The 24075-nt window shown below is 40.1% G+C and overlaps 1 protein-coding gene across 2 annotated transcripts in view; it reads left to right on the top strand.

The window, feature by feature from the left end:
- The first annotated feature begins 9567 nt into the window (after positions 1–9567).
- The window catches only part of nup43 (nucleoporin 43kDa), a 28182-nt gene continuing 13674 nt past the window's right edge, over positions 9568–24075 (top strand). Inside the window, exons 1-5 of one of the 2 annotated variants that reach the window (XM_012962968.2) lie at positions 9568–9983; positions 10806–10928; positions 14735–14812; positions 18509–18677; positions 20950–21085. In XM_012962968.2, coding sequence (XP_012818422.1) covers positions 9861–9983; positions 10806–10928; positions 14735–14812; positions 18509–18677; positions 20950–21085 — 629 coding nt within the window. In that variant the 5' untranslated portion in view covers positions 9568–9860. 2 annotated transcript variants of the gene reach the window in all.

Raw genomic sequence — 24075 nt, 5'->3', positions numbered from 1 at the left:
TGCCACCCGGGCCATCTGTTCAAAGGTATCCCATTGGGTCAATTTATCCGTCTTCGGAGGAATTGCAATACAGATAAAACCTTTTTGGAACAATCCCTATTATTGCGGGATAGGTTTTTGGAACGGGGTTATACCCATCAATCTTTATTGATAGCCTTTACAAAAGCCCTACGTACTAAGAGAACAGATTTACTCACCAATACCAAGAAAGTGGGAATTAGGAATAGTAAGAATGCAATGAAGTTGGTTAACAATAAGGACTTTATTAAAAAGAATAATGATAACTTTAACAGTAATGATCAAATAAATTCAAAGGTTACTGAAATTGAGGGAACGACTCCAATTTTTGTCACTAGCTTTAGCAATCAATTCTATAGGATCAGGCATATTGTTAATACTCTTATTCCTGTATTATACAATGACCCGGATTTTGCTACACTGTTGCATGATGGATGTAGAGTAGTAGCACGAAAGGCTCCAACTTTAGGGAATATTCTTTCCCCGACATTGTGGAGTTCACAACCTAAAAAAGACAAAATGACATGGTTGGAAACAAAAGGTACCTATATATGTGGAGCGAGAAAATGTATTACTTGTGCCTATATTAAACAATCCACTAATTTTCAGAGTACTATCACTGGTAAAATCTTTGAGATGTCCTTTTATGCCAATTGTAACACAAAATTTGTGGTGTACCTTTTGACTTGTTCGAATTGTTACCTTCAATATGTTGGTTGTACAATTCGTCCTCTTAAGAACAGGATGCGTGAGCATATCAGACACATAGTCTCTAAAAATGAAAGTAGTCCTATAGCAAGACATTTTATACAATGTTGCGGTTCTGATGTTTCCAAGCTACAAATACAAGTAATAGATAGGGCCCTAACAGATGAAAGGGACTCAGACAGACTTTCCAAACTTTTACGTTTAGAAATAAAATGGATCTTTGTTCTTAATACTCGGCATCCAGATGGTTTAAATTCGGTATTTGATATCAGCTGCTATGTTTAAATTTAGTTCATTTTGATTAGCTATATATACACTTGCCATTATCTTAGCCATTAACATTATTAACATTACTATCTTAAATTTTTAGCATGAAACTGTAACTTAATCACATATTTATTTAATCTTTCTAGTACTTCCATATAATACAATTTAGAAATTTTATTATTTATGATCAACTTGGATATATTAATTGAGTTATATCAACTTTTGTTATATTTAATATTTGTATATATGTTCATATGTTTACATAATTTTATAACCTCAAATAATTGATGAGTTCACTTTGATATGTGAACGTAAAGGGATCTATTGAATTGTTCTTTATTGCTTAATCCGCATGTCAGTATTTTTTAAATAGAAGGGAGGAGGCGTGGTTTTTAGCTTTACCTCGCCCCCACGTCATTATGCTTTTGCTATTTAAACCTTGCACACCATTGTTAGAATCAGCCTATGATGAAGTGCCCCAAACGCACGAAACGCGTCAGGCTTTTGTTTTTAAACATGTTGGAATAAAGTATAAGTTTTTATAGATCCCTCTGAGTCTGGAATGCTTGTCGTCCTTTTCAAAATTTGGTGAAAATCTCCCTACAGCTGCGGGTTCGGGGCTGCAAGCACCCGGACCACCACAGGACTCTGGTGAGCATTTGTTGATTTCTCTGCTTCCGAACTATTTGCTGATTATATCCAGATCTTAAGCGATTGACTCGGGGTTTCCACACCCGGGTCGGACTAACCGTTTGGTATTTATTCCATTTTCTATTTATTAAATAGGTGGATACATTTAGCTCTGTGGCCAGATCGTGCTAATCATAGCCTAATTGGCTAGCTGTTAATTTATACATTAGCCCAATATATTAGCTATATTTATTTACTTAGTTTTCGGTAGTTGAGAAATTCAACTTAAGTTTACGCTCTTAGAGCGTTTACAATTTTGTGCAAAGATTGGGGTAAGCACTTCTCTAAAGATTGTATAATATTCACACAAAAACCCATCCAATCCGGGCACTTTATTGTTCGCAAGTGATTTAATTGAATCACTTATTTCCTGCTCTGTTAAAGGAGCATTCAATACGTCTCAATGAGACTGTGATAATTTAGGTTAATTTGCAGATCGCAAATACTCCACTCCCTTTTGCATAGTATCTGTGGGTGCCTGATATAGGTTTGATGGTATTCCTGAAAAATTTCTTCTGAAGTATGCCTAAACCCACCCACTGATCTAATTGTGGGAATAAAAGATGTACTAAGTTAGATAAGAGACGGACTGACTTACGATATTCCAAAATTCTTTTTGCCCTATCCGATAGCAGAGAGTCCAGATCCGGCTTAGCAGTTAAGCATAATTGGAAATCTATTTCAGTCTGTATAGCTAAATAGATAAATTTGATATTTAGCCGTAAGGTTATTGTTCAATATGAGATATTTTTCTCTAAAATACTTATTTTGTCTGGCTGTAAAGGAAAGCATATGTCCCCTCGTGATTGCATTTGATGCTGGCCAAAATAAAGCAATATTATCTAGATGTTCTAAATTATCATCAACATAATCTGCCTATTTTGAATTAATAATTGGGAGTTGTCTGAATTAGCTTAGCAAGAAAAGTCCACTGTCTTGACCCAGGCTTAATTGAATTCAAAGTGAAAACACTGCAGAGATCAATGCATGATCTAATATAACATAGTAAGTTGGGTTGAAAAAAGACATACGTCCATCACGTTCAACCATAATGCCTATATATAACCTGCCTAACTTCTAGATGATACAGAGGAAGGCAAAAAACCCCATCTGAAGCCTCTCTAATTTGCCGCAGAGGGAAAAAAATTCCTTCCTGACTCTAAGATGGCAATCGGACCAGTCCCTGGATCAACTTGTACTAAGAGCTATCTCCCATAACCCTGTATTCCCTCACTTGCTAAGTGGGAGGGAATTCCACAACTTCACAGCTCTCACAGTAAAAAATCCTTTCCGAATATTTAAATGGAACCTCCCTTCTTCTAAACGGTGGGTGGGTGCCCTAGTGTCCGTTGGAAGGACCTACTGGTAAATAAAACATTAAAACATTATTATATGATCTCCTTATATATTTATACATAGTTATCATGTCACCTCTTAAGCGCCTCTTCTCCAGTGTAAACAGACCCAACTTGGCCAGTCTTTCTTCATAACTGAGACTTTCCATACCCTTTACCAGCTTAGTTGCCCTTCTCTGGACCCTCTCTAACTCAATCATGTCCCGTTTGAGCACTGGAGACCAAAACTGAACAGCATATTCTAGATGGGGCCTTACCAGCGCACTGTAAAGGGGAAGAATAACACCCACCTCCCGTGAATCTATACCCCTTTTAATACAGCTCAAAACCTTGTTTGCTCTTGCAGCTGCTGCCTGGCATTGCTTACTACAGCCAAGTTTATTATCTACAAGGACTCCAAGGTCCTTCTCCATTATGGATTTGCCTAATCCCATTAAGGGTATAAGTGGCTTGCATATTTATCCACATTAAATCTCATCTGCCACTTAGCCGCCCAGATTGCCAGTTGGTCAAGATCTTGCTGCAAGGATGCCACATCCTGGATAGAATCGACTGGTCTGCAGAGTTTTGTGTCATCTGCAAACACTGATACATTGCTTATAATACCCTCCCCTGAGTCATTTATGAACAAGTTAAACAAAATTGGACCCAGTACAGAACCCTGAGGGACTCCACTGAGAACCTTATTCTGAGTAGAGAATGTACCATTAACAACCACCCTCTGTACCCGATCCTGTAGCCAGTTTTCTATCCATGTGCAAACGACTTCACTAAGACCAGTAGACCTTAGACATGACCTGTCCTTCATAAAGCCATGCTGATTACTGCACATAATGCCATTCTCCAGTACATAATTTTGTATGTGTTTCCTTAACAAGCCTTCAAATAACTTGCCCACCATGGATGTCAAACTTACAGGCCTATAATTGCCAGGCTGAGATCTTACTCCCTTTTTAAATATAGAAATGACATTCGCCTTCTTCCAATCCCTAGGTACCATACCTGATGAAAGAGAGTCTGAGAATATCAGAAACAAAGGCCACTGTAAATCTGACCCTAGCTCTCTCAGTACCCAGGGGTGTACTTCATCTGGCCCGGGTGCCTTGTTCACATTTATCTTGTGTAACCCTTTAAGCACCATATCCTGTGTCAACCACTGCATAGTTGGAGCTGAGGCAACAGTGCAGCTATTGGGTGGGACTTGGCACTCCGGCTCCTCTACTGTATACACAGAAGAAAAGAACTGGTTAAGCATATCTGCCTTTTCTGTATCCGCTGTAACCATATTGTTACTATAACTCAATGGGGCCACATCCTCAACCTGCATCTTTTTACTATTAATATACTTAAAAAACTTTTTGGGGTTAGTCTTGGCCTCTGCTGCAATGTGCTCCTCATTTTCTACCTTAGCCTTCCAGATTGCTGTTTTACAACACTTGTTATAGTGTTTATATTCATTAAACGCAGCTTCTGTCCCCTCTGACTTATATTTCTTAAAAGCTTTCCTTTTTCTCCCTATTAACTTTTTTACCTCAGAGTTAAGCCACATAGGGTGATTCTTAACACTTCTACTTTTTCTTATTAATGGAATAAATTGAGAACAGTAATGATTTAATATCATTTTAAATGAAAACCATTTCTGCTCTGTGTTTTTATCAGAACACATAATGCCCCAATCTCTATGCCCTGAAGTGCTGCCTTATGGGGGTAAAATTTGCCTTCCTAAAATTCAGTGTCTTTGTTGCCCCAGTGTAAATTTGTTTCCTGCACCAAACCAACCAAACCAAATAAAATAACATTATGGTCACTGTTACCCAGGGGTTCAACCACTTGCACATTTGCTATACGTTCTGGGTCCCCCATTATTATCACTTGCCCCAAACTAGCAGCCTTTTCTATTTGCAACAGGAGCTGAGCCTCCTCCTCTTCACTTACATTAGGGGGTCTATAGCATACCCCTACCATTAATTTGGTAGATTCTTTACTATCTGTGAGAAGCTCAACCCATAAGGATTCAGCTCCCTCTGTTACTCCCATCATTTACCCCCCCATCTTTAATATTTGCTTTTAATTCCTGCTTAACGAACAGACACACTCCTCCTCCTTTTCTTTTGCCCCTGTCCCTCCTAAACTGTAATAAAAAAAAACACACTTACCAGCGTGGCGGGGACGCCCGCCGCTCCGTTCTCCTTCTGCGCCGGCTCCTTCCTAGGTGCGCGTGCACTTCCGCAATTTAAAGGCGCATGCGCGCTGACGTCATGACGTCAGCGCGCAATGGCGCGAAATTCAAACTATTTAAAGGGACTTTTGTTTACATTTTTTGCCCGTGATAGAATTTGATTCTGGTGCCTTTCTGAGCTTTGTGCATTTGTTCCTGTTGGTAAATTTTCCTGTTTTTGACCCGGCCTGTTCCTGACTATTCTGAAATCCGTAACCTGACCCCGGCTTGTACTTTTGACTCCGATTTTGCCTAACCCCGCTGCTTGATTATCTGGTTGACCCTTGCCTGTCTGACGATCCCTGGTTTCTGCCTGCCTCGACCCAGCCTGCCTGACGACGAACTTGTTTAACCCTATTTGTACCGTGATCTTCGGCCTAACTGACTTTATCTACAGTCGTGCCCCTTTGCTTGCCAGAACTCCTGCCTTGTTCCTCTCGTTAAGTCCAGGTGGCATCTGAGTAGCTGAGGGCTCCTCCCGAAGCCAAAGGCGGTCACAATACTGGTGAAGCCGAGCCGAGACAAGGGAACTTGGCATCTGTTCTGGTTTAGGGTGCCGACCGTGACATAAACAATGTGTAACCTCCAATATTAACTGCCCAGTCATGCGACTCATTCAACCAAGTTTCAGTAATGCCAATCACATCATATTTCCGCTCCAATGCTAGTACCTCCAGCTCTCCCATTTTACCAGTCATACTCCTTGCATTAGTAAACATACATTTAATACTGGTACCAGCGTGAGAATGTCGCTTAAACATCTTATGGGCCTCCCTGCCATTATCAGTCCCCTGAAGCAAGTCTCCTCCCCCATTTTCCCTTACTATGCCCACTACCTCATCTATCCTGTTTACCACAGAATTACCCGCTGCACCCTCCCCCCCCACTCCTAGTTTAAAATCTCCTCCAACCCTCTAGATATCTTTTCCCCCAAAGCAGCTGCCCCATCATCATTGAGGTGCAGCCCATCCCTGGCAAAGAGCCTGTAGCCGACTGAGAAATCAGCCCAGTTCTGGAGAAACCCAAAGCCCTCCTCCCTGCACCAATCTCTCGGCCACGCATTAATCTCCCTAAGCTCCCGCTGCCTTCTTAACGTTGCTCGTGGCACAGGGAATATCTCTGAGAAAATTACCTTGGAAGTCCTCGCCCTCAACTTTGCGCCTAGTTTTTTAAAATCGTTCTTAAAGGACTTCACCCCCCCCTCTAACTTTGTCATTGGTACCTATGTGTACCAAGACCGCCAGGTCTTCCCCAGCCCCTCCCAACAATTGTCCACTCGTTCCACCACATGATGAACCCTAGCACCAGGCAAGCAACACACAGTTTCGCATGTAGGGTCTTTGCAACAAATTACCCTATCCACCTTTCTAATAACTGAATCCCCTACAACTATAGCCTGCCTTCCCTTCCAAGCACTACTCCCCCCACCTGTATTAGAGGTGCAGGCTCTCAGGGTGCTCTGACAGTCAGCCTGCTCCATACATGCTACCTCAGAGCTGTCTTCCCCAGCATCTTCACCTAAAGCGGCAAATCTGTGGGTTTGTACAAGCTGTGAACCAGCCCCCCTACCCTTGCATCCCCTACTTCCCCTCTTAACTGTCACAAACCTGTCTCCCTTATTAACCTCCACTGTCCCTTCTCCACCCCCCACTACACCGGCCCCTGCCAGTGGTTGCTCAGTGAGCCTCCTGTTCTCCCCCATGTTTGCAGCTGCCCTCAGTGCTGCCAGTTCCCCCCCTTAGATTCTGCACCTCAGATTCCAAGAGGAAAACCCACCTGCATCTCTCACAAGTGAATGCTGTATGGAACTGCTGCTCCAGGATCACATACATGTGACAAGATTCACACTGAGTAACACCGGCAATCATACTGGAACTCATATTGCCACTGGGTACTTACAGTCTCCCGAGTGCAATCCCTCGTATAGTGCCTTTTTAGTTTTAAACACCCTTTTGTTTTTAACGCCTGCTAAACACTTATATACACTTATGTATATCAGTTGGGCACGTCTCCCCCATCCAAATGACATTATTTGTACTGCATATATCCACTCTGTTTCCTAGCACCATCACATTATTCTAAAGCAAATATTAGCTTTCACCCGGTCATCATTTTTCCTCTAATACCTTATCAGATACATTTAAATCTGCAAACAGCCTACACACACACAGACCCTTATTCAGCATACATTTCATCAAGAATACAGGCTAACATAGGCAGAACTGTCTTTGATAAAATTTCTTTGTTTAAGCTGAGCTCAGGAGAGGACGTTAGGAGAAAAAAATTGAAGCAGACAGAGCAAGCCAAAAATCAAAGCAAATTCCTGAGGGGGGGGGCGAGTGGGTTACAGGAGGAGAAGGAAATCTAAGTGATTAAGGAGATGCTGCAGCCTTACTATTAACCTCTGGACAACCAGTGTGGCAGGTATTGAAAGATTTCAAAGAGGCTGTTTACTGATTCAATTTTTGTGTGTGGGGTTTACATGTCCTTTAAGACTTTTTTAATCAAAGGGAGACTGTAAAAAGTTCATTATAAGATTTGGCTAGCTGGAACCAGGCTTTGACATTGCATGAGTTCTCGCAGGGATATAAAAGGTTGAATCAATTTCATTGTCTGATATGGATCACCTATTTCCTTTATCTCCAATTTTTGCAGGTTACCATGAGACCAGAGAACTGACTACATTTTTGGAAGCAGTTAATCAAATTCACTAATTAATCAGGCTAATAAGGGGACTCTGCAGTGTCAGCTGTGGATTGTCTACATACAGGTTTATTTTATATTCCTTGTCTGCTTTTTGGTAACCCATTACTATCTCCTTATGGTGATAGGTTCAGTTGCCAAGGAAAGTAAAAGCTGTGTTCGGGCCCCAAGTGCCACCCTGAGGCTAATGCAAAGAGCGCAATAGCATAAAAAGTAAATATTGCTTACATAAACAAACTGGACCAGCTAAATTTTTTAGAACCAAATGTAAATATGCTCACTTAAGGGATTCAAACAGCACATTTTTTTTACTATATGTAGAAAGTTTATTTCTGTCAGGTGAAGTTTGTATTATTTTTTATTTTTGTGGGGAGGGCCAGACCATTTGGCAGTGTATACAAGAATTTTAGGAAAGTATATACTGTACATGGCAGTTTAGGGAGAGCCCATTACATAGCTAAAGCATTGGAAAAATGCTACCTTTTCATCTCTGCTAGCTACAGTGCTGTATTTAGGTTTGGTGCCTGTTGGGTTCACAGTGGAGTTGTGCAGGATAAGTAGAAAGTCAAGCTGGATAACACATGTAGCTGAGCTAACATTTAGGCATGCAGCTCCCTCTAGTGGTACACAACAATGCCACTCTAGACACCAGACCTAACTATACCCCCTACTTTGCAGATGTGACATCATTGTGCCCGTGATGTCACATACCCCTACGTTGTGAAAGTGACTTCACATGCTGCATGTGCGTGGTGACAATTCTGCAGTGCAACCCAACCCCCTACCATGCACCCCCAGCTCCATTACCAGATTTACTAAGGACTCTGGCACACGGGGAGATTAGTCGCCTGCGACAAAACTCCCTGTTCGCGGGAGTGCCATCCCGCCGGCGACTTACAAGTTCGCCGGTGGGATGGCGGGTCATGGCAACTCGGGGAGATTAGTCCCCCGCGAACAGGGAGTTTTTGTTGCGGGCGACTAATCTCCCTGTGTGCCAGAGCCCTAAGGCTGGGGGCATATATATATTTTTAAATTGTAAATGTAATATATAGGTGCATATTTGTAAAAACTGTATAACTTTGCCCTTCTCACCACATCCCTGCCCAATTTGCCTATTTATGTTATGATCACGTCTCCTTGTCCCACCTGCCCCTTATGTCACCGGCTCGCCTCTTCACTATGTGGCCAATATGTTTCTGTACAAAATGTGGCAACTTTAGGTACAGCCCAATGTGCTTTCCTCCTATAATTTATAAGGTGCATGATATACAGTAAAACCCCCATTTTACATTTCTCAGGAGACCAGAAAGAAATGATGTAAAATTCCAGGAAAATGTAAAAGCAAAGAAATGTATTATGCATTAAAAGTCGGTGGGTCCACCTAAACAGTGTAAAATGTGGGAAAACCCAAAATAAGGTTATTTAAAATTAAGGTTTCACTGTAACACAAACATAAGTCCCTCTTAATTAAATTATTAGGCCACAAGCAGGACTTCTATATGTTAACCGTTTGGTCTTGTATTCCTTTACGCTGTAAAACCCAGTATGAAAGGATAACGCTATATAATTAATAACAAAGTATGTTTAGCGCAAGCCATAGTCACTGAACTGTACTGTGGCAACGAATGCGTTAATAAACGCATTTCATTTTATTTCCTTACTCCGATCACTGGTCACCTCAGCGATTACTCTGTAGAAAGTATGGCGGGGAAATTATAGCCAATGAAAGTACAGTTTGGGTTGTTGAGAATTGCCAATCAGAACGCTTGTGGCAGACAAGGCGCCGTCTGGCGGCTTTTTTTCAGGCTCTGCCTCTTTTTTTCAACATAGCCCTGTAATCTGGACGTGTTCGTCATTAAGGGGGTAGTGGTGGCATAGCCAACCTCAAAATTAAGGGTGTCATGGACGATAAATTCGCTGCAAAATTTGTCTCTCACAAAATTAGCAGAACTCGCTGGCGCCCAGTGTCGGCCTCGTCGCTGCAGCAACCGGATGTGTTTGCTACGGGTTCCTGGGATAATGAGGTATGGTTGTGGCACGGGGAAATGTGTTTAACCAACATTCGGAGTAAACTAAAAATCACAATGATACGGCTGTAGGTGATCTATAATACCCTGAATCCCCTGCTGTCAAACTCTTACAGTTATTTAAACTACGGAAGAGCAGCATTTCCCAAGTATTACATGGTTAATTTAGATCATTGTAATAATTGTGCAGCCATGTGTTTGTACTCATTGACGTATTACCCTCTACAAGAAGCTTACAGTTTCCTGTAACACAAGAGCCCTGGGTACACTTAATGGGGGTTGGTAAATCTAGTCATTTTCCTAGCACAATTTTAATTATTATTGACACAGCACACCACAAAGTGCCAGAGTGTGATGTAGTTCCACTGATGGCTACAAATGTCAAATAGCACTGCCTTAGAATCCGAATCACGAATGGGAAAAAATCGTATTGGAAACGAAAATTTCGTAAGATCGCAAATATCACGTAAATGCTTATGACAAAATCGTATTAGTCACGATAATATCGGATTGGCGACCCGAAAGTCATGAAATTTTCATACCGAACAATTGTAAACAGCGGTAAAACCTTTCCGATTTTTTCGTGCAAACGTCTGAAAAAGTTGAGCGTCGTATGAAAAAGTCGTGCGGACGCCCGAAAAAATCTGCGAAAATACGCTCGGAGCGTTCACATGAACGCTCGTGCATTCGTGCTTTTGTAAATGTGCCCCTTAGTGTTAAGGCATATCAAAGTTTGATATATTTAGTGAAAGTTTTGCATACAGTTTTATGACATGTCAATACACTACATATACTGATTTTTTTTTTTTAATGCTCAAGGAAAACAAGGTATGTGTGTGGGCCACTTCAGACTTTGGGGCCATAAGTCTAGAAGAAGAATACCAAGGAGATCCTAAACAACTGTGTGACATCAGACACATTGGCGATGTTATGGACATGCAGGTACCTTAACAAAGGAACTTTTTATTTACACTACATAATTACATTCTGTTGTTTCCTCTACATAAGGATATTCTTATCTCACTAGCCAAGGGACCAATTGCCCCCATACTATATAAAAAATAGCCATAAAAGAAATGAAACTGTATGAAATCCCGGCCCTTGAAGAAATAGGCTATTCAACTACAATTTATTCAAATTCACTTTTCCTTAATAAGTTCACATAATAATTTTATTTATTGTATTGTCATAGTTGGTGCCTATTAATAAGTGGTGGAAAATGAGAGGGCCCTTTTGTGTTTGAACTTTTCACAAATCTTAAGACATCAGGCAAACTAATTATAATGGTATGCTAGTTTGGGTCAAGTCATAATAGTGAATTATTTGACTTCATTAGATATTGATTGGAGTAAAGGTCCCCATACACCTTCAGATTCCCTCGCTTGGCGATGTCGCCAAGCGAGCTGATCTTCTCCCGATATCCCCCACCTATTGATGGGCGATATCTGGAGAATCCAGGCTGATTTGATCTAATTATAACGACGGTATAGGCAAAGTTGGTTCAGGGTCCGCATCAACAAGCCGATGGGGTCCCCGATCCGACTAGGTTTTTTTAACCTGCCCGATCGAGATATTGGTTGGGCAGGCCCATCAGTAGTGCCCATACACTGGCGATTAGCTGCTGAATCGGTCTAACGGACTGATATCGGCAGCTAGAATCGGCCTGTGTATGGAGACCTTAATATTAGTGTCAGAACAGTTAATTTAACAAGTTTACAAACTTACTAAATAACAATTTTATGTCACAGATTGTTCAGGGCCCCTAAAGGAATTATGCTATACTTGACCTAGTGATAAAACAAATGCACTAGAAGCCCAGGGTAATGGTGACCATAATGTTATCTAAATGAATATATGAGTGTTAAGCTGCATGATATGTGGGAGTAAGTAAGTTAATAGGAATGAAGAGGAAGGCTTTTAAAAACTACAAGTGAGGGGACAGATGATTCTTGTAAAGAATGTTAATACCACAAGTGTTGTAAAGCAGCAATAGGGAAGGCAAAGGTGAAATACTTTTGGAGATTAGTCTTTGCCTGTGCAGCAATAATCTCCTCATTTTCAAAGTATCTAAGTTATAAAAAGATGTAGGTGTGGACTGTGGAAATGGAGGTGATTTGGGTATAAAAGACCATAGAAAGCAAATGTGCTTAAGGATTTCTTTTCTACAGTGTATACAGTAGAGAAGTTGGGGTTGCAAGAACCACTAGGCAAGGACACAGATGACTCAGCTCTATCAAGTCAATTGATGACTCAGGACATGGTACTGAGTCACAGTATGTACTGCCTGCCCTATGTTGCCTTTGTGTATGGCACAGGCAGCATAGGGCAGGCAGAGTATGGCACCCACAGGCAGCATAGGGCAGGCAGAGTATGGCACCCACAGGCAGCATAGGGCAGGCAGAGTATGGCACCCACAGGCAGCATAGGGCAGGTAGAGTATGGCACCCACAGGCAGCATAGGGCAGGCAGAGTATGGCACCCACAGGCAGCATAGGGCTGGCAGGGTATGGCACCCACAGGCAGCATAGGGCTGGCAGGGTATGGCACCCACAGGCAGCATAGGGCTGGCAGAGTATGGCACCCACAGGCAGCATAGGGCTGGCAGAGTATGGCACCCACAGGCAGCATAGGGCTGGCAGAGTATGGCACCCACAGGCAGCATAGGGCTGGCAGAGTATGGCACCCACAGGCAGCATAGGGCTGGCAGAGTATGGCACCCACAGGCAATATTCTACCTGCCCTACCCTGCCTGTGTGTGCCATACTATGCCTGCCCTATGCTGCCTGGGTGTGCCATACTCTCCCTCCCCTATGCTGCCTGTGGGAGGTGAACCAGTATATAAATGCTGGGGGTTGCTGTGCTATCCACAAGGGAGGATGAGGTATATGGGTTTAAGAGTGTGTCTTAATATGACATAATATAATTCTTTCACATATGGATGAAGGGTGATATCCTTACAGTGAGCACCTACTATTTGGGTTTTTGGCTGCTCTACCACCATTAATGTGGGTATGATTTTAAAAGCTCTTGTGATAACATGGGTGTGGTTTGAAGTGGGTGCAGTTTAAAAAAGGGGAGTGGTCAAAACTGGCTTCCATTATCAGCCCTCCACCATATAGGCCAGAAAAATTCAGGCCCTTGTTTCCACAGAAGTTGGACAGCACTGCTATAAACCCTTGAGTACTATGAGAGCTGAGGTCAGTTTTAGCCAGGCCACTTTTCTGATTTTCCCTACTTGCTTGCATGTGGTTTGGTACCTATGGATTGGAGGAAATCTAATTTAATTCCAATATTTAAAAATGGATCCTCCAATCTTAGCTTGGCAATTATAGACCCATAAGTAATGGACATGCTTATTTAAAGGTTTGTAAAGGGATCACATTCAAGATTATGATTTGGAGGATGGCATTCTAAGTAGTAATCAATAATCAGCACTATGAAGGACAGATCATGGACACATTAAGCATTTTTTTAGGATGAGGTAAGTAGAATAGTGGAGTTGCAGTAGATGTGGTCTACTTTGAATTTGACAAGTTCACCATAATGGACTATCTTCTAAACAGGGATCCTCGAACTACGGCCCGCCAGGGTAATTTTTAGTTATGAGGAAAGGCTGACCCATGTTTACACTGTAAAGGAGAAGCTTATAGTAACTGAGTAGTGATTACAATCACTTACCTGATACCCCAGGATGGTGCTCCTGGCTGCTATAAAGTTCACTGGTCTGGGCAACTACTGTAAGAGCTCTACTTTACAATCATTATCTTCTGGATCATCTTTTACTGTTCTGGTTTGGGTGCACATGCACAGTAGTGTGAAAAGCTAGCATTTCTCTCTACTGTGCATATGCAGTACCGAAGAGAAGATCTAAGAAGGGGAAGAAGATTGCAAAATGGTGCTGCTACAGAAATACCCCCATTTACAGCTAACAGAAGCACCATCTTAGGGTATCAAGTAAGTGATTATAATCACTGGGAGGTGCCTAGCATAGCTTTTCTTCTACTTTAAGAGGAGTTAGGATGACTATGTATAAATATATAAGGGGACCATAATATAAACTCTGTTTTATACACTAGTATGTCCTTCCAGCAGACAAGGGAGTCTATTCTGTCATTGATCAGTGGTTGAAAAAGGTTTTTGGATGGAGTAATAGGGGCCTCTCCTAGGGTGATATATACCTTTTTCTAGACATTTATTGATTTGTCTCTGTCATTACATTTGTTAATGAGTTAAGGACCACAAATATGCTACACATTGTAGCATGATTCCTACCTAAAGCATGAAGCAGTACCTCACAAATTTTGCCTATCACTGCTTACTTGAGGTAAAACTAATCCGTGTTAGACCTTAAGGTCATCAATTGTATACTGCTAAAAAAAAGTGCAGGGGGAGAAGGGACCTGTAATTGACTAGCTATCCATATAGCTTATTCTTAAGGGCGAAGACACACAGGGCGATTAGTCGCCACAACTTTTAATTAAGATGGCTGCGGCGACTTTTCACTCAGAGAACAATTTCATCACCGTGCAATTTCGTTGCGCAGCTTAGTCGCCATGACTTTTCAAAAAGTCGCTGCGACTAATCTCCCCGTGTGTCTTCCCCCTAAAAGTTGTGGCCATTGCAGAAAAGAAAAGCAGCTCATCCAGGCTGGGGATCCACAAACAGATTAGTAACAGCACCAAAAATATATTAATGTGCATAAAATTAATATTATGAATCCCTCTTTCTGTCACATGCTTCCCCTTAAGTTTTTAGATCAGGAGAGGATTGTAACTGCCTCATCCACAGGAACTGTAACAATCTTTCGCCATCATGAGAACAATCAGGTGAGTGCCTTTGAAAAGTTAATAATTTTATTTTTACCTTTAATTTACTGTACACATTTCTGCAATAAATTGAATTTGAAGGTTAGTGTTCTGTTAGCTACTCTGTAGCTACACAAGAAATGCATTTTCCTTTATGTCTTTTGCAGCACAGAAGACAGCCATGATATGCAGGCTCTTCCTAACTAAGCATGGCTCAATCAGAACCAAGCCCTTTACCAGTGTTTAAGTCCTAACTGTAACTAGAATGTCTACTTCACTTTATGTGGGGGTTTGATTATCAGGCAGAGAGTTTGTGGTAAGCAGTCACTGTTTCTCTCTTGCCCTTATAAGCAGTTTAGGACTCTGTTTTACCTCTAATGCCTTGCCCAGAGTTTAACATATACAGTCATGGCCAAAATTGTTGGCACCCCAGAAATATTTCCAGAAAATCAAGTATTTCTCACAGAAAAGTATTGCAGTAACACATGTTTTGCTATACACATGTTTATTCCCTTTGTGTGTATTGGAACGTATAACCACCGTGACCAGTTTTAGGGTGAAGACACACTGAGCTACTAGTAGCAGCTACTTTTTCATGGCTACTAAACTCCAGAAAATACCTTTCCATAGACAATACTGAGAATTGCTTCTGGTAAAACATATGTAGAGACAATTAACAGTAAATGATCATCATTGTCTATTTTAGTAGCAAAAACAAGTAGCTGCTACTAGTAGCTCTTTGTCTTTACCCTGACTCCTGACCTACGTCACATACTACAAATAAACAAAGAAAAGAATAACCCCAACTATGATGTAAAATGACTGGTGTACTTCAAGGTTGTTACTACAAAAGCAATTTATATGTCTGCAATCAAACTCTTTTATGCTAGACCCTTGACACACTGTGTTTTCTCTACCTGGGGTGGTTTTCGGCACAGAAACGCAAAAGTATGCGCAAAAGTTTTTTTTGCTGTGGAAGGCAGTGCATTGTGTTCTCTTCACTCAATGAAAGGCCAGACAATCTGGCAGTTATAAGTTGGAGTCTTTTAGTGCTTCTACTCTCTATAAATCTGGTGACGCTCATTTACAGGAGCTTATTGAAAATCCACTGAGACACACAAACAGAAAAATGATGGGGAATAGAAAAATCAAGTTATACAAAGAAAGTGATTGTATTTGCTGGGACTAATAAATTCCTTGGTTAGCCACATGGTTAAAGAACCAGTAAGACCAAAAAATGAAGTGTTTTACCAGTGCAGAGCAACAGTATTGTTAAATTGGTGTTTTCTTTAGAAACACTAGTATAGTGATAAACGGTTATATAGCTTAAAAAAAGTAACCTCTGTTGAGAACACATAACCACATCTCTACATCTGCAATAAGCTGCATAAGCTATTTGGCTCCAATCCACTTCCTCACCTTGTTCCATTATTAAGCTAGTGCCACATGTAGCTATTTCTCTGGCTGCATTTTAGTAAATCTGCTCCCATCCATGCAACTCCCTGTATGTGTCGGCTTTATGCACAAAAATGAGAGATTATGCATTTTTCCACTCCATGTGTTTGCACATAGGCCAATGCATTGCCTGTCAGGGCAGATACAAGTGTAAATGCATAAGTGTAGATCAGCTGAAAATCAGGTGGAGAAATAACCACGTTGCATTAGCTTAACAATGGACCTCAGGTCTCAGAATCCATTACATTTGTTTTCCTTAAAATTTTTGCACAACCCACAATGGAAGGCAAGTCTGAGAATCCATCACTTTACAGTGGAGCAAGGAGAGGCTTACATTACACTGTGAGCCTAAAGCTGGCCATACACGCACCGATACTATCGTACGAAACCTCGTTTCATACGATATTCGGTGCGTGTATGGCATGTCGGCGAGTCGACCGATATCGCAGGAAGCTGCTGATATCGGACGACTCGCCGATCGGCCAGGTTAGAAAATTGGCATGTTGGCGAGGCGCCATAGAAGGCGCCTGACCAAAGTCTGCCGTCAGGGCTGAATCGGCAGAAGGAGGTAGAAATCCTATTGTTTCTACCTTTTTATCTGCTGTTTCAGCCCTGACTGTGTGTGGCGGATCTGACAATGTTTCGTGCGACCATCGGTCAGATCGCCACGTGTATGGCCAGCTTAAGAGGAAGTTTAGAAAAGTTATGTGTAACATTGCTTCCTTTTAAACAGGCACATTTGATTTTCATAGTAGATAGTAGGAATGCAATGAATCTATTATTTTGGGATCTAGCCAAAACCCAAATCCTTTGTGAAAGATTCAGCTGAATACCAAATACCAAAACCAAATCCGAATCTTAATTAAACATTTCAATTTCTGTATTCATGTGACAAAAAATCATGTGATTTTAAGGATTCGGCGAGGCACATGCATTAGGCTGCTGAAAAAGGCAGAATCCTGAAGTGAAACCTGTTTTCGGTGCCTTACCTGTCAGATTGAGGACTGCATCTGCATATTGACCCGTCCCTTTATCCGACTATCTGCATAAAGGCCATTTGACCAAGCAATATTATCCTGATATTGCCCACCTCAAGGTGGCCATTTTGGTAAAAGATTCATCTGTTTAGTGATCCTCATGCATATGGGCAACATTGAGATAGCTGTAATGAATGATATTTGCCCTGTCTAATGGACAGTTGTTGAATAATGAGCTGTGCTATAGCTGGCCATACACAGTAATATTTTGGCAACAGGATACTGCTTCATACAGGACTGCTGGGAATCACTGTAAAGTTTATTTGTAGCAAAACATTGTTTACCTGGGTCAGCTTTTTGGGGGTTTTTTGGCCTTCTAAAGTATGTTTATTTCTGGTTGGATACTTTGAAGCATTTTACACATGTGGTTTCTGAAATTCCATAATGTTTGTAAAACAATGCATATTTGGTACTGACATGTTTGGCAATGGAGCCTATATACTGTGGTGCTGTGCTGCAGAAGTACATGAAAAAGGGGAAAAAAAAGTAAAAACATCCATTTTAGATTAAAGGTGGCCATACACGGGCAGGTTTAAGTTGCCGGTTCGAGTCCTTCAGACAAATCCAGCAGCTTGTCTACCTTAGGTGGACATATCGGGAGAAAGATCTGCTCGTTTGGCGACCTTGCCAAACGAGTAAATCTTAATATGTGTGGCCACCTTAAGTGTTGCATGTCAACCTTTAAATGATATGTAAACCCCTAAATAAAATTGTCTAATGAAAGAAAAAGTAATTTTATTTGTAAATGTGATTGCAATTGAAAGTGGTATTTTTTATCCCTTTGTGCTGCTAGTTTTGTATCTTAAAATAATGTAGCAGAAATCAGCCTTGTATTCTTCTTCACAGGTTTGTAAATTAGCTGGCTTCTGTTACATTGTTTCTAAAGTATAGAAATGGACAGACAGCTTTTGCTTTCAAAAGCAATTATATTTACAAATAACTTTGAAGACATTGATCATTTTATGTATAATTAAAAGCTGCTTAGAATTACATTCTTTCATTGAAAGCGTTCCAGTTCTGTATTTTGAACTCATTTTTCACATAGCCTAAGAATCCTTTCTAAACTTTACAATATTGTATCATGCAGTTCTTGCCCTAAGTTAGGTCCACTTCAGTTGTATTGAATTACAAATATTTCTAATCATTATTTATCGCAAAACTTGTCACTTTGCTCCCTGTAGTTCTATGCCTGTTGAAAGATTTTTTTTTTCTTCTATATATCGAGACTTTATCAGTAAACCAAAAGTGGGAACAGGCACATTATCATGTTGGATCAAACATGAGAGCTCCTTGCACTGGCATTGTATGTAGCAGTCCCGAAATCGTTTCTGTTGGGGAGGACGGCCGAATAAACTGTTTCCGTGCTGAGAGCAGAGATGTTGTGAGAACAATAGGTAGGTTTTTTTTTCCCTTGCACATATATAGGAGTTTTTTTTTTAACCTGTTTTTAGTGAAACAATATTTAGGAAGTTGATAGAAATAAGAAAAAGCATGTCAGAAGGGATAGACAGTTTTTAGATATATATTATAAACAGTCTGTATTATATACTTTAGATAGCAGAAAGACCTGTACATCTGTAGTGGATAAACCTTTAATAATTTGTTTTTTCTGATGAAGTAAGTATGAACTTCTTGCAGAAGATGTGGATGCTTGGATTTCGCCAACGCATTTTATACTGTTTTGCATAAATTATTGCTTTGGGTCTGCTTTCTATGCAGGCCAATAAATTCCATCCAGGAAGTATGCTCTTGGAAAGGGCTCTGGACAATCTGGGTGGCTTAGTGGCAGATGAAATTATGCTTTTGGAATTTAAAAATATACAATATACATAAATATTCAAATAATGAGAAATAGGCTGTAGGTGCAGAAACTGCTGCAGGTGCACTTTTATTGGCACAAGTGTGTTGTAGATAATAACTTGGTTGTAGCAAGCAATGCCAGTCAGCAGGTTGGAAGGGCCAACCATAGATATCAAACGGTAACAGCCCAACCTCCACTTGAATAATGTCATAGAATAAGGAACGATACAGATTGAACCATGGTCATACATTTGCAGATAACCTTAAGAATTTTTTAATAAACATTATGGTTACAACAGCAGCACATATTTAGTGGCTCTACTAAATATACTTGTGGGTGATGCTGTAGCCAAACCCCAGACTATTTATAACTTCTTAATTCAGATCCTGGTATATACAGTAGCAGTATCTCCATTGTACATATTTCTTTCATTTTATTTAATTTAATTGTTATTGATAGCTTGGCTGAGTGTACGAACCCCTGTTGCCATAATATGGGTAAGCTCTTGAAGGAGATCTAGTATGGTTGGGGCAAGTAGCCTGATTTAAATGCATGTTTTCAACATTTGGAGCAAGCCTCATCATTTCCTTTTAGCCAAAGAGTGGTCACATATGCTTTAAGCAATATATAAAGGTGGATCATTCTGCAGTCTTTAGTGTTTGTTCCTACTTTTGATCAAAAATTTAAAACTGACTAGACTCCTGTTTATCACAGACATGGGATCCCTTAGCCAGAAACCCCTGGAAAAATCTGAGTTATGCAATGTTTATCTTCCATGAATTCCATTTTGAAATTATTTGAAGTCAATTTTTTATAAATAATAAAACAGTAGAATCTACTTGATCCTAACTATGTTACATACCTATTGTTGCCAAAACAGTACTATTGTGGGTTTTTGTAATGTTTACTTGTTTTTTTAGTAGACCTAAGATAAGGCATCTTTGCAATTTGCATCACCATATCTGGAAATCCCAGGACCCAACCATTCTGGATAATAGATGTCTACCTGTACATACATATATGCACCTAATGGCTGTTCACTAAATGAATTGTTAAATGATTGTTAATACGCATAATAATAATAATTTCAGTAACCCCTAATTTTCTCCCTTGCTAAAAAAAAAACAAAAAACACCTAACCCCATCTGCATGTAGAAGTGCTTCAGTGAGAAAATTCCAAAAGGTTGCATCTAGTGCATATTAAAATGGGACCTCCTTTCTTATATTCTCAGTGGAAGCCCTTGTGTCTGCTGTAAACTGCACTTCATACCCAAGATGTGGCCTTAACAGTGCTATGTAAAGGGGAATAACACTATCTCTTTGCAACTGTATACTGTTTTAACAGCAGAATCCCCTGACTGACAGTCCCATTAAGGGTGTTAGTCGATTGCATTATTTTTTGATTCCTGATGTGTAACCATATATGTATCTACACTGTATCTCACCTGCCACTTAGCTGCCCAGATAGATAGTTCGTCCAGATCCTACTAAAAGGATGCAACACTTTGGAAGGAATTGGTCTGAATAGTTTTGAGTTATCTGCCATTACCAGAACATGTCAAGTTTATTGACATGTTACATGACAGGTTTATTCATTAATTTAGAGTTTTTGTTGCTAACACTGTTTTAATAAACCTTAAACAAATGTTGAGAGCAATAAACAAATCTGTAATTCACACTAGAAGCAAGTTTGTTTGTGATGGATAGAAGCAAACAAATTTCAGTTTGTCTGAATTTCAGTTCAGACAAAAATAGTTGGACAAATTAAACCTAGATTAGTTCTGCCAATATTACAAGGGAATTGGTTTTAGTTTTTTTAAGAAAGGTGTTTGTTTTAGTTACTTTATTTTTTTCTTTTCCTCCAGATGATGCAGACAGCAGTACTATGCATGGAGTAACATTTCTTCGTACAACAGAGATACTGACTGTGAATTCAGTAGGCCAACTAAAGTTGTGGGATTTGAGAAAGCAAGGCAATGATCCTACCCAGATCTTCTCTGTGTGAGTTAAACTGCAACCTATACCGAGCTCCTATTCACTTTTTGTACATTTCTGAAACTGTCAGACACACTCGGATCCCTGACTGACAGTTTAAGTAACATAGTAAGTTAGGTTGAAAAAAGACATACGTCCATCACGTTCAACCATAATGCCTATATATAACCTGCCTAACTTCTAGTTGATCCAGAGGAAGGCAAAACACCCCATCTGAAGCCTCTCAAATTTGCCGCAGAGGGGAAAAAAATTCCTTCCTGGCTCCAAGATGGACCAGTCCCTGGATCAACTTGTACTAAGAGCTATCTCCCATAACCCTGTATTCCCTCACTTGCTAAGAAGCCATCCAGCCCCTTCTTAAAGCTATGTAATGTATCAGCCAGCACAGATGATTCGGGGAGGGAATTTCACAACTTCACAGCTCTCACTGTAAAAAATCCTTTCCGAATATTTAAACGGAACCTCCCTTATTCTAAACGCAGTGGGTGCCCTCGTGTCCATTGGAAGGACCTACTGGTAAATAAGGCATTAGAAAGGTTATTATATGATCCCCTTATATATTTATACATAGTTATCATGTCACCTCTTAAGCGCCTCTTCTCCAGTGTAAACAGACCCAACTTGGCCAGTCTTTCTTCATAACTGAGACTTTCTATACCCTTTACCAGCTTAGTTGCCCTTCTCTGGACCCTCTCTAATTCAATAATGTCCCGTTTGAGCACTGGAGACCAAAACTGAACAGCATATTCTAGATTGGTCCTTACCAGGGCTCTGTAAAGGGGAAGAATAACACCCTCCTCCCGTGAATCTATACCCCTTTTAATACAGCTAAACCATTTATCTCTAGACACTGCATTTCTTTAGGTGGTGGTTTTTATTATATTTCTTAATAAGAGCACATGGGAGAAAAGAGTGTGCAAGAGCTACTGTCACAAAAAGGTAAAATATCATAACTGTGAATGCATTCTCTTTGAATAGCTTGATGCAGCATTTACTCATAAATACCCAAACTATGTAGCATGTAGGAATAGTGAATGGTTGATGCTTCAGACCTGGTAAACAAAACATACTATGCTTGTTTTATATATCCAGGCACCCATAACAGAAAAGTAATCCTTGAATATCTTTTAGGTTCAAATATCAAAAGGGTATCCACTTTATTTTATCTTTTGTTTACCCTGGGGGTTGAAAGTTTACATACACTTGCTAGTATTTAGTGGCATTGCCGTTTAATTGCTTAACTTGAATCAAAGGTTTGGGTTAGCCGTCAAGCTTCTAAAGTATTTGGCCATTCATCCTTGAAGAACTGTTCTAGTCAGGTTGGTCAGCCAATTTGCTGGGATATTTTTTTCAGTCCAGTCCACACAATTTTAATAGGATGCAGGTCTGGGCATTAATCGCTACTCCAGTACTTTCATATTGTTTTCTTTTTACAACTTTTTGAGGTGCATTCTGTATAAGTCACACTGGAGAACACAGCTGTGACCTGGTGTCCTAATGCTTTGGTTATCAGTAGATCCTCCGGTGGACACAAAGGCATCCATTCAGATTAGGTGAAAGGATATTCCAAAAAGGGGTTTTCAGAGTGATGGATGTGAAAGTGTGGAGCTCTTTAAATAGACTTTTAATATATAGTTGATGTAGATTGAAAGGGTTTTATAAAACCTATTAGGACATATTTATTCATTTTGGATTTGTCAGAATGTGTTTTTTCTGGGGTAAACCTACTGTTAGTGAGATTTTTGACCTTGAATTCCAAGGTATCAAATTTTTGGAGCAGTGCATTGGTGGTAGTTGCTGATGGAAGCAAAAACTACATAATAGTTTTCCTAGGTAAAATATATGTAGCCCCCACCCCCGGGACTTACTCTTAAAGTGAAAGTACAGAATGTTCAAAAACAAACAGGGGAATTATATTAATTTTACAAACAAGTGTTATGGAGTGAAAAAAAAAAAATAGTAATAGCGCATAGGACAGTTTTTTCAACAGTGTATTTTTCTGGCAGAGAAATGCCTTAAACCACCTATACCATAGCAAGTACAGGCCGTTCTTCTCCCAAGAACACACGTTAGAGCATTTTAATTACCACTTGTACTAGCAGTATTAATCATCGGGGAGTTTTGTGATAATGTTGAATGAAAAGCACCTTGAGTAATGAACATGAAGCAGTAAAAATTTAAACCTCCACCTGTCCCCTTTCTATGTGCATTAGTCACAGCGCATTTTATACTTTCAAGAGCCATGACCGTTTGAAAAAATTATTAAGGTACAGGATTCTGCTCGGATTCCATCCAACCAGTATTATCTAATGTGTTTTTTTTTTTGTTTTTTTTTAAATAATGTGTTTCTTCATGACAAGAGTCCCTTTAACTGAAGTGTGAAATTCTGGAAGAAGGCAATTTCCTTTTATTAAGCAGCCTCATTTCATTTTGCATGCAGTGATGCCTATTTTACTTCATGTAAAGGTATTTTTGAACACTTTTTGTCCAGGAAAAAGGCGATCTCCTGCAGGTGACAAAGTGTTGTGTGTGTTTGCCCTCAAGGACCACTAAAAAGGAAAATATATTTATTCACAATTAAAGTTTGTGTCTGCTGATGGAGCACATACAAATACAGCAGGGAAAATAAATATTGAACACGTTGACACTTTTCTCAGTAAATATATTTCTAATGGGGCTGTTGACATGAAATTTACACCAGATGTCGGTAACAACCCAAGTAATCCACACTTACAAAGAAATCAAAACAAATAAATCTTTAAATTAATTAATAAAGTGGAATGACACAGGGAATAAGTATTGAACACACTTACTGAAATGTATTTAATACTTAGAAAAGCCCTAGTTGGTAATGACCGCTTCAAGGCGCCTACTGTATGAAGAAACTAGTCACATGCATTGCTCAGGTGAGATTTTTTGGCCCATTCTTCCACACAAACTGCCTTCAAATCTTGAAGGTTCCGGGGGCCTCTTCTATGAACTCAGATCTTCAGTTC

This window comes from Xenopus tropicalis, chromosome 5 (genome assembly GCF_000004195.4).
Source record: "Xenopus tropicalis strain Nigerian chromosome 5, UCB_Xtro_10.0, whole genome shotgun sequence".
NCBI classification, from domain to species: Eukaryota; Metazoa; Chordata; class Amphibia; order Anura; family Pipidae; genus Xenopus; species Xenopus tropicalis.
This window is presented reverse-complemented; position numbering and strand designations above follow the sequence as displayed.